General features: G+C 38.8%; 1 protein-coding gene and 1 non-coding gene across 2 annotated transcripts in view; one reads left to right on the top strand and one right to left on the bottom strand.

Moving 5' to 3' along the window:
• The window catches only part of IFNAR2 (interferon alpha and beta receptor subunit 2), a 65,024-nt gene that overhangs the window by 36,338 nt on the left and 16,541 nt on the right, over positions 1 to 12,145 (top strand). The window contains 1 exon segment of the mRNA XM_043998038.1: positions 500 to 668. Coding sequence (XP_043853973.1) covers positions 500 to 668 — 169 coding nt within the window.
• LOC122752207 lies at positions 773 to 879 on the bottom strand. Its single transcript, XR_006355997.1, has one exon. It is a non-coding gene; the product is annotated as a U6 spliceosomal RNA (small nuclear RNA).

Genomic DNA, 12,145 nt, shown 5'->3' with positions numbered 1-12,145 from the left:
ACAAAAATATTAATAATTTTTATCCCAACAATGAACTTGTTGGAAATATACCTTGAAAGTTATTTTTTAAAGAGCTCCTTTTTCAGAGATTTTCAGGGCAGCATTATTTGTAATCAGAAAAAAATAGAAGCAAGCTAACTATAAAAAAATAGAGAATGCTTAAATAAATTGTGGAACACTGATATAATGTGATGCTATAATGAATTAAGATCAGCAAATATGAGAGATTTAAGAAATAATATTAAGGTGGGTTTTTTTTAAAGCAGAGCCAGAAAAACAGTATTTATAATATGACCATATAAAATGAAAAATGGGAATAAATTAAATAAAAGTTCTGATGGAAATTTACGGGAGTAATAGAAAAAATTGTTATAACATTTTATGCATTGAAATTGTCACTTAAATACAAAGTAGTTACAAAGCAAATTTAACTATATTGATGTTCCATATCATGTTCATAATAATCTTTTTTAAAGATAAATATTGGTTTTCATTTTAGAATCTAGAAGTTGATATGGATGGCAGAGAAAGTGTAACTACCATAATTGACTCTCTGATTCCAAATTCAAATTACTGTATATCTGCTTACTGGAATAATCAGCTTTCTGAGAATGATGTAATACAATCTCCCTTAAAATGTATCATGCTTTCTCCTAGCCAAGAATCAGGTATGTTGTAATTTTGCATACTTTACATCTGAACTTACCTTGAGGTTGTACAAAAAATAAGTGGGATTAGAGAGTAGATTTTTCTGTCACAATTTAATTGCTAATACATTGTTTTTCACTTAACAAATTTGCATGTGATCCTTGCGAAGGGGCCATGCTAATCTTCTCTGTATCGTTCCAATTTTAGTATATGTGCTGCCAAAGTGAGGACTAAAATGCATTGTTTTTCTTTTTCTTTTCTTTTCTTTTTTTTTTTTTTGCAGGGCAATGAGGGTTAAGTGACTTGCCCAGGGTCACACAGCTAGTTAAGTATCAAGTGTCTGAGACTGGATTTGAACTCAGGTCGTCCTGAATCCAAGGCCAGTGCTTTATCCACTGCGCCACCTAGCTGCCCCTAATGCATTGTTTTTCAATGGCTACTCATTCACCACCATAGCTACCACCACAGCATGTAAATTTCCTACTAACCTTTCTTGACTATTCAATTTACTGATACATAACCTTAAATCTCATAGAAAAGTTTCATCAAAGATAACCGTCAAAAATTCTCTAAAAAGCCTCTCTAAATTGCAAGACCCTTCATTGCTATACCTTCTGATTTGCTGAAGTAAAAATATGAAGTTATCGGAAACATATATTTCACAATATATGTTATATCTCAGCTTCTAATTGCATCAACATAGGAAATTCTCAACATGGAATCTTCCACCCCCAAAGCAAATTTGCATGGGGAATCCTAAAGATAAGTGAATGATTGCCAATGATCACACAGCCAATATGTGTCAGATAAAGGAACTGAACCCAATCCTTTCTTCATGCCTTTCTATGATATTTTTCATATTAAGTAACTTCATATTGTGATTGGTTTTTGTATTGTCTTCACTGCTTTTACCATTCTTTAGAAAAGCTTTATAGTAGATAATACATCGTTTGTAGTTGGTGTCATGTGGTGTTAGTGATAATTTCTGTAACATGTTAGGTATCAACCCTTGGACAAGAACATAATCCCTAATCATACCATTTCTTCTTTGGGAATAAGATTCAACTTACATCATTTCAACTTATAGTATATTTTCCTGTATCTTCCATCTCTTCTCTATTCTTTGTGGACAAATTTATGTTTATGTTATATCTCTCATTAGAATGTAAGGTCCTTGAGGTCAGGGACTGTTTTTTACTTTTTCCTTTAGTCTCCAGAGCTTAACATAGCACCTGGCACTAAGTAAGCACTTAATAAATGTTTGCTGATTCATGTTAGCTCAAAGAACGCCTATATACCAAGGGAAGTGGCAGAATAAGGATACCATTCATTAAAATGGTGAATTGTCACTTACCCACCTTTTGTCTGCAACTAAAGGGCCATCACAATCTGATACCATACTATCTTTCTACCTTTCTCTAAAAATATATTATTCTCTTCCATACACTTCAACCAAGTGAAGACACTTCCTGTCCATCATAAAAGCTCTGGCATTTCCTGAATCAAGTCAGTTCAGTTCAACAAACATTTATTATGTTCCTCTTATGTGTGTGGACTCTACCGTATTGGAGATAATAAGACCAAAAAAAAAATGAAACAATCTTTTCCCTCAAGGAGTTTAATTCTACTGGGGATACTACAAAATATACTAATATTTATTTGTGGGCAGGAGGGCAGTGTAGTTACAGTTTTATGTGGTACATGGTAGCAAAGATGAATATTTTTAAGGGAGCTATAATTTCTTGGAAGCAGTAGTAAGAAGGGAGCATGTTCCAGGCATAAAGGACAGACACCATGTGAAAAGAAAGAAGATGGACCATTCCATTCAGGAGACAACTAGTCGACCAACGTGGTTAGGACATAGAGTGTATAAGAGAGTGGAACGTCAAATATCTAGAAAGGTCAGTGTGATCAGTAAGGATTCTTAAGTAAAGGAGTGACATAGCCAAACACAATTTTTAGAAATATTAATTTGGTTCACTTGATCATTCCTCTTCTAATCAATTTAATTTGATTAAACAAACATTTGTTAACCACCTATTCAGCATGGTGCACAGGTTCTTAACGATTTTCATGTCATGGAGCCCTTTGTAGTCTGATGAACCCCTTCTCAGAATAATGTTTTTAAATGTACAAAACAAAATAGGATTACAAAGGGAGGAAAAAAGAAATAGTAATTTGGCAGCTGTGTGGAGAATGGGCTGGAGGGGAAAAAAGAGACTTGATATTAGTGGACTTGTAAACATCTAGACAAGAGGGTATGAGGGCCTGACCTAGGTGCTGGTTGTAAGAGCGGAAGAGAGAAGCCAGTGATATATAGAGACATAACTGACAAAACTTAGCAACTGACTGGGTACCAGGGGTAAGGGAAGGAGAGTCCAAAATAACTCTGACATTAAAAACCTACAGGGGCAGCTAGGTGGCACAGTGGATAGAGCACTGGTCCTGGAGTCAGGAGTACCTGAGTTCAAATCCGGATTCAGACCCTTGACACTTACTAGCTGTGTGACCCTAGGCAAGTCACTTAACCCCAATTGCCTCACACACACAAAAAAAACCTACGTAGGGGGCAGCTAAGTGGCACAGTGGATAAAGCACCAACCCTGGATTCAGGGGGACCTTGAATTCAAATCTGGTCTCAGACACTTGACACTTGACTAGCTGTGTGACCCTGGGCAAGTCACTTAACCCTCATTGCCTCACAAAAAAACCCCAAAATTTAAAAAAAATTAAAAAAAAAAAGAACCTAGGTAACTGGAAGGATAATTTTGCTCTCAATAGAAACAGGGAATCATCTCTATAGAGATGATAATTGAACCCATGGAAATTGCTAGTACCATCAAGAGAATAAAGAGGAAAAAGAGAAAAAGGCTTAAGAAAGTCTGGAGGTCATGCATATTTAGTGGGTGGGAAATGGATGATAATCCTAAAAAGGAGAATAAGACAAAAAGGAAAACCAATGAATGTACAAATGAAGCATTTACTGTAATCAAAGCACTGTGCTAAGCACTGAGGATACAAATACTGAAGTAGGGCAGCCCCTGCTCTCAAGGATCTCACATTCTAATGGGGAGACACATGTATGAAAGGTTCCATCTGCAGATCACATGGAAGTGTTTGATGGTCCTTAGGGTGCTTGGGCAAAACAGGTGCCTCTTTAATGTCATGTCCCAGAGGTCAGGGAAGAAAGAATATCCTGGAAGAAGGGTTAGTCAACATTGCCAAAAGCTACAAAGAGGTCAGGTAGGGTGAGTACAGAGGAAAGAGCACTGGTTTTATTAATGAAGGAATCATTGGTTCACTTGGAGAAAGCAGTTTCAATAAAGTAGAATGTATGGTCAGAAGTCGGCTTCCCAGGAATAGAAATGTGCATATGAAGTGGAGAAATGGAGGCAACCAGCATAGATAATTCTTTTTAGGAATTTAGATTAAAATAGAAGGGGTAGGCCAAGATGGTGGAGGAAAGGCAGTGAGCTCTCGAACTCATGACACAATTGCTCCAAAAAACATCCAAATAACACCATAGGAAAATGCCCGGAGCAGCAAAACTCACAGAAGAATGTGCTGAAATCATCTTCTAACCAAGAACGGCTTGGAAGGTCAGAAGGAGGGAGCTGCTGTGCTGATACAGAAGTCGAGCCCAAACCCATAGTCACCCTGACACAGATCCAGTCCCAAGAAGGCCTCACCAGAGAGGGAGACCCTCAGAGCATCTGCATCAGCTGAGGTGCCAGTGTCATTGGGAAGTAAGCTCACAGTCTGGTGAGAGGGCTAAGCCCTGGGCAGGGGGGAGACTAAAGGGGTCTATGCTGGTGCTGAGGCAGAGCTTGGATTTTTCACCCATGCTGGGAACCAGGAGGTAGGCTTGAGTAGCAGTGCCCCAGGTGGGGGAGGGGCATAGGCTCATCATAGCTAACAACTACAACACACAAAGCTGGTTGATTTGCAAGTTGGTATGGAGTCATCCAAGGACCAGGGAACAGGCCAGGTGAGTGAAGAACCTGATTCTCCTTAAATCATACCACCTGGGACTTCTTAAGCTTGGAATACTGCAGCCTGGAAACAGTGCCCCACTTTAAGGAGCTAAAAGTCTAGTAAAAGAAAGGCAAGATGAGCAGACAGAGAAAGGTAAGGACCATAGAAAATTTCTTCAGTAACAAGGAAGACCAAGGGGCACCCTCAGAGGAAGATGTCAACATCAGGGCCCCTATATCTAAAGCTTCCAAGAAAAATATGAATTGCTCTCAGGCCATAGAGGTGCTCAAAAAGAACTTTGAAGAAAAAGTTAGAGAAGTAGAGGAAAAAATGGAAAGAGAAATGAGGGTGATACAGGAAAGACATGAGAAAAAAGTCAACAGCTTGAAAAGCCAAATGGAAAAGTTCTCTGAAGAAAATAATTGCCTAAGAATTAGGATTGAACAAATGGAAACCATTGACTTTATGAGAAACCAAGACACAGTAAAGCAAATCCAAATGAATAAAAAAATAGAAGGCAATGTGAAATATCTTCTGGGGAAAAGTGCTGACCTGGAAAATAGGTCCTGGAGAGATCATTTGAAAATTATTGGTCTACCTGAAAACCATGATCAAGGAAAGAGCTTAGACATCATCTTCCAAGATATCCTCAAGGAAAATTGCCCTGAAATTCTAGAAGAAGAGGCTAAAATAGAAATTGAAAGAATCTACCAATCACCTCCAGAAAGAGATCCCAAAAGGAAAACTCCTAGGAATATTATAGCCAAATTCCAGAGCTCTCAGGTCAAGGAGAAAATATTGCAAGCTGCCAAAAAGAAAGAATTCAAGTGCTGTGGAGCCACAGTCAGGATAGCACAAGATCTAGCAGCTTCTACATTAAAGGACCAGAGGGCATGGAATATGATATTCCAGAGGGCAAAGGAAATGGGATTACAACCAAGAATTAACCTACCCAGCAAAACTCATCATAATCTTTCAGGGGGAAAAATGGGACTTTAATGAAAAAGAAGACTTTTAGATATTGGTGATGAAAAGACCTGAACTGAATGGCAAATTTGACTTCCAAATACAAGACCCATAAAAAATTGGAGCTGGGTGACATACCTGGGGTCATACAGTGGGCGACTGTCTTATGTCTGAGGCTGGGTTTTGGCTGGGATCCCCCTGGGTCCAGGGGTGATGCTTTGTCCACTGTGTCACCTAGCTGCCCCATGATGCTATCTTTAGGGTTAAATTGAGGGGTGAAGGGAATGCACTGGGGGAGGGGAAAGGGCAGAGGTGAAATCCTACATGAAAGAAACAGGAAAAGGCTTATGGAGTGGGGGAAGAGATGGGAGAGGAGCATGGCAGTAAATGAATTTTACACTTATCAGAAAAGGCTCAAAGACCTTAAACTCATCAGAGCTGCCTCAAGGAGGGACTAACACACACACACACACACACACACACACACACACACACACACACACACATACACACACAACTGGGTGGAGTAATCTATTTAATCTGGGCAGTAAATGAGCCTAACACTCATCAGAATTGGCTCAAAGACCTCAATCTCATTAGAATTGGCTCCAGGAGGGAATAATGTACACACTCACTTGGGTAGAGTAATCCCTCTAACCCTGCAGGAAAATAGGAAGGGAAGGGGATAAAGAGAGAGGGGCAAAAGAAGGAAGAGCAGAGTGGGGGAGGGGACAGACAGAAGCAAATCCCTTTTGAAGAGTGATAGGATGAAAGAAGATGGGGAATAGAATAAATATCATGGGGAAGGGAATAGGATGGAAGGGAAACAGTTTACAATAGTAATCATGAAAAAGAGAAAAGGGGGAAAAATTGTACAAAAAATATTTATAGCAACTCTTGGTGGAGGCTAAGAATTGAGAATAAAGGGAATGTCCATCAATTGAGGAATGATGGAAATAGCTGTGCTATATGATTGTAGCGGAATGGTCTTGTGCTACAGGAAATGACAAACAGTATGATCCCCGAAAAACCTGGAAAGACTAATGAACATCTATGTATAGTGAAGTGAGCAGAGCTGGGAGGACATTGTGCATAGTGACAACAGTGTTGTTCAGTGAGCAATTGTGAATGACTTAACTACTCTCAGCAATGCAATGATCCAAAACAATCCCAAGAAACTAATGAGGAAACTTACTATCCACCCCCATAGAAAGAACTGATAAAAAGAACACTTGTAGATTGTACATATATAACCTGGTTGCAATCTTGTGGAGGGGGGAGGAAAGGGAGGGAGGGAGGGAGAAAAATTTGGAACTCTAAATTTTATGAAAATGACTGTTGAAAATTACCCTTATGTGTAACTGGAAAAAATAAAATAAATGTTTGTTGCTAAAATAAACAAACAAATTAATTAATAAATAAAATAGAGGGGGCAACTAGGTAGTGCAGTGGATAAAGCACCAGCCCTGGATTCAGGAGTACCTGAGTTCAAATTCGGCCTCAGACACTTGACACTTACTAGCTGTGTGACCCTGGGCAAGTCACTTAACCCCCATTTCCCCACAGGAAAAAAAAAATAGAGAGGCAGCTATTTGACCCAGTGGATAGAGCACTGGGCCTGTATTCAGGAAGACCCAGATTCTAATCTGGCCTCAGACGCTCACTAGCTGTGGGACCCTATTTGCTTTAATCCACTAAAGAAGGAAATAGCAAATCACTTTAGTGTCTTTGCCAAGAAAACTCCATGGATAGTATGGTCTGTAGGGTCATGAGGAGTTGAACATGACTAAACAACTGAACAACAACGAAGAAAAGATATGAGAACAGCTTGAGGGGATTTCAGAGTCAACTGGACTTTTTTTTTTTTTAAGGATAGAGGAAACTTAGGTGTTCATAGGAGGTAAGATTGAAGATGAGAGAAAGGAAGAATGCTCAGTTTGACAAGTTCTCAGGTAAGACAGGAGGCTCTATAGGGTCGAGTGCATATGTAGTGGGATTGGCCTTGGCAAGGAAAAGATCAATTTTTCCTTAGGGTGTAGAGCGATGAGAAAGAGAGAAATGGGGGAGGGTAATATTAAGAGATTTTGAGTTGTGACATGGAGAAAAGAAGGAGCTCATAGCAGATGACTTTTATTTTGTCAGTAAAGTAGAACTCAGGTGGATAGCTAGGTAGCACAGTGGATAAAGTGCCAAACCTGGAGTCAGGAAGACTTGAGTTCAAATCTGGCTACAAAGTTTAGCCACAAAAGGGAAGAAAGATATAGGATGATAGTTAGTGGGGATGTATGGATGGATCAAGTGAGAGGGTTTTAAGGATGAGGGAAATATGGGTGTGTTTGTAGACATTAGGGGAAAAGCCAGACAGGGAGAGATTGAAGATAAGTGAGGGACTGGAGATGATGGAGATGGTAGACTTGTAGAAGATAGGATGGAATGGGATTGCTTATGCATGTAGTGGGGCTTGCCTTGGCAAGGAGAAGGGTGACCTCATGTGAGATGGGTAAAGGAGGAGATAATGGCAGATGGCATCTATGTGAGTTAAGGAGGAGGAGAGAATAGGAAGTTCTTGACAAATGGCCCCAGTTATTTTCAGTGAAATAAGAGGCAGTGGGGGCGGAGCCAAGATGGCGGAGAGGAAGCAGCAAGCTGCCTGAGCTCTCCTTCTGTTCCCTCAAAAAGAACATTAAATCAAGCCTCTGGACAGATTCTGAAACTACTGAACCTGCAAAGAGACAGAGAGACACAGTCTTCCAAACAGAGATAATTTAGAAGACTTCAGGAAAAGGTCGATCTGACTCGGGCAAAAGGGAGGCCCAGCACAGGGCAGCAGCCCAGTGCCAAGGGGGTTGGGGCAAGTCAGGAGGAGCTGCGGGCCACAGCCAAACAACTGAGGCCCCTGGAACCTGGCCCAAAAATCTGGTGGCCAAGAAGGACAGTGGAAAAACCTACCTGCACCGGCCGGGAGGGCCATGAATGGGTCAGGCGGGATCAGGCGCCTGGCCCAGCACTCAGACAGGAAGTGCAGGGGGGCGAACTGCACACACTATAGAGGCCTCAGAGTAAAAAGCCGGTCACACAGCACCTATACCTGGGCACAAGAAGCCCAAAACAGGGACCCTGGTGCCCCCAGAGCAGACCTCAACTTAAAAAATAAACAAATAAGCTGCAATAATGAGTAAGAAGCAAAAAAGAGCCCTCTCCATTGAGAGCTTCAGTATCAATAGGGAAAAAGCCAACACAAACGCAGATGAGGACAATACCCTCAAATTGCCTACATGTGAAGCCTCACGAGGGAAGGTGAATTGGTCTCAAGAACAAAAAGCCTTCCTGGAATAGCTCAAAAAGGATTTTAAAAATCAATTGAGAGAGGTAGAAGAAAAAATGGGGAGAGAAATGAAAGCAAAACAAGAAAACTATAAAAAGAGAATCAGCAGCTTGGAAAAGGAAGCACAAAAATTGACTGGCCAAATGGAAAAAAAAGAGCATAATTTCACTGAAGAAAACAATGCCTTAAAAAATTCATTTGGCCAAATGGAAAAAAAGGTGCATAATCTCATTGAAGAAAACAATGCCTTAAAAAATTCACTTGGCCAAATGGAAAAAAAGGTGCATAATCTCACTGAAGAAAACAATGCCTTAAAAATTAAAATTGGTCAGTTGGAAGATAAGGAATCCATGAGACACCAGGAATCAGTCAAGCAGAATCAAAAGAATGAAAAAATAGAAGAAAATGTGAAATACCTCATTGGAAAGACAACTGATCTGGAAAACAGATCGAGGAGAGACGATTTGAGAATCATTGGTCTGCCTGAAAGCCATGACCAGAAAAAGAATCTAGACACCATATTCCAGGAAATTATTAAGGAGAACTGCCCTGATATAGAATCAGAGGATAAAATCATCATTGAAAGAATTCACCGATCACCTCCTGAAAGAGACCCCAAAAGGAAAACTCCAAGGAATATTGTAGCCAAATTCCAGAATTATATGGTGAAGGAGAAAATACTCCAAGCAGCCAGAAAGAAGCAATTTAAATATCATGGAGCCACAGTCAGGATTGCTCAGGACCTGGCAGCTTCAACATTAAAGGACCACAAGGCTTGGAATATGATATTCCAGAAGGCAAAGGAGCTTGGATTGCAGCCAAGAATCTATTACCCAGCAAAAATGTGCATTCTCTTTCAGGGGAAAAGATGGACATTTAATGACATTGGAGACTTTCAATCTTTCCTGACGAAAAGACCAGAACTGAATAGAAAATTCGATCTTAACATACAAGACTCAAGAGAAGTTTAAAAAGGTAAACAGAGGGGGGAAAAAAAAGGTAACTCAATTAGGTTAAACTGCTTATATCCCTACACAGGAAGATAATACTCATAACTCTTAACTGTAAATGTATTTGGGCAGAGAGAAGGAGTTTACACAGAGGGTATAAATATAAATTGTCTTTGATGTGATGATACAAAAAAAATTGAGAGGTTAAAAAGGGAGTCTAAGGGGAGGAAAGGAAAGGGGAGGTGGAATGGGATGAATTATATCATATGAAGAGGTGGAAAAAAAAAACCTATTACAATAGAGGGAAAGAAAGGAGGGGTGAACATTGTTTCAACCCTAATCTCATTAGATTTGATTCAAAGAGGGAATAAAATACGTATGTTCATTGGGATAAAGAAACTTAGCGCATTCTTTAGGGAAGCAAAAGGGGAAGGGAAGGGGGGGGACTGATAGAAGGGAGGACAAAAGCAAGAGAGAAAAGGGTAAAGAAAAGAGAGGGGGTGATAAAAAGGGAGGGCAGATTGGGGGAGGCAGGGGTAAGAAGTAAAACATTGGTGAGGAGGAATAGGGGGAAAGAAGGGGGGAAAAGTACAAAGGGGGTAAATAAAATGGAGGGGAATAGACAGTAATAATAACTGTGAATGTGAATGGGATGAACTCTGCTATAAAATGGAAGCGAATTGCAGAGTGGATTAAAAACCAGAATCCTACAATATGCTGTTTACAAGAAACACATTTGAAGCAGAGAGATACACACAGAGTAAAGGTAAAAGGCTGGAGCAGAACATATTATGCTTCAGCTAAAGTAAAAAAAGCAGGGGTAGCAATCCTTATCCCAGACAAAGTGCAGGCAAAAATAGATCTCATTAAAAGAGATAAGGAAGGAAATGACATCTTGCTAAAAGGTACTATAGATAATGAAGTAATATCAATATTAAATATGTATGCACGAAGTGGTATAGCATCCAAGTTCTTAAAGGAGAAGTTAAATGAGTCACAAGAGGAATTAGACAGTAACACTATACTAGTGGGGGATCTGAATCTCCCCCTCTCAGAATTATATAAATCTAGCCAAAAAATAAATAAAAAAGAAGTGAAAGAGGTGAATAGATTACTAGAAAAGTTAGACATGATAGATGTCTGGAGAAAATTGAATGGGGATAGAAAGGAATATAACTTTTTCTCAATAGTACATGGCACATTTTCAAAAATTGACCATGTATTAGGGCACAAAAACATCATAGTCAAATGTAGAAAGGAAGAAATAGTAAATGCATCCTTCTCAGATCATGATGCAATAAAAATTACATGAAAGAAAGAGCCAGGGGAAAGTAGAATGAAAATCAATTGGAAACTAAATAGTATCATTCTAAAGAATGAATGGGCCAAACAACAAATCATAGAAACAATCAATAACTATATCCAAGAGAATGACAATAATGAAACAACATACCAAAATCTATGGGATGCAGCCAAAGCAGTGCTTAAAATTTATAGCTCTAAATGCTTACATGAATAAAAAAGAAAAAGAGGAGATTAATGAATTGGGCATGCAACTTAAAAAGCTAGAAAAAGAACAAATTAGAAATCCCCAATTAGATACTAAACTAGAGATCCTGAAAATTAAAGGAGAAATTAATAAGATTGAAAGCAAAAAAAAAACTATAGAATTAATTAATAAAACTAAGAGCTGGTATTATGAAAAAACCAATAAAATAGATAAAATATTTGTTAACTTGATTAAAAAAAGAAGAAAACCAAATCACCAGTATCAAAAATGAAAAGGGTGATGTTACCACCAATGAAGTGGAAATTAAATCAATAATTAGGAATTATCTTGCCCAACTGTATGCCAATAAATTTGACAATCTAAATGAAATGGATGAATATTTACAAAAATACAAACTGCCCAGGTTAACTGAAGAGGAAATAAAATCCTTAAATAAACCCATATTAGAAAAAGAAATTGAACAAGCCATTAATGAACTCCCTAAGAAAAAATCCCCAGGGCCAGATTTTACGGATGAATTTTACCAAACATTTAAAGAACAATTAATTCCAATATTATACAAATTATTTGGGAAAATAGGTGAAGAAGGAGTTCTACCAAATTCATTTTATGACACAAATATGGTGGTGATATCAAAACCAGGCAAAGCAAAAACAGAGAAAGAAAATTATAGACCAATTTCCCTAATGAATATTGATGCTAAAATCTTAAATAAGATATTAGCAAGGAGATTACAGCAAGTGATCACCAGGATAATACACTATGACCCGG

Source organism: Dromiciops gliroides, chromosome 3 (assembly GCF_019393635.1).
Source record: "Dromiciops gliroides isolate mDroGli1 chromosome 3, mDroGli1.pri, whole genome shotgun sequence".
In the NCBI taxonomy this organism is placed as follows: Eukaryota; Metazoa; Chordata; class Mammalia; order Microbiotheria; family Microbiotheriidae; genus Dromiciops; species Dromiciops gliroides.
Note: the sequence above shows the minus strand (reverse complement) of the source record. Positions and strands in the feature narration are given on the sequence as shown.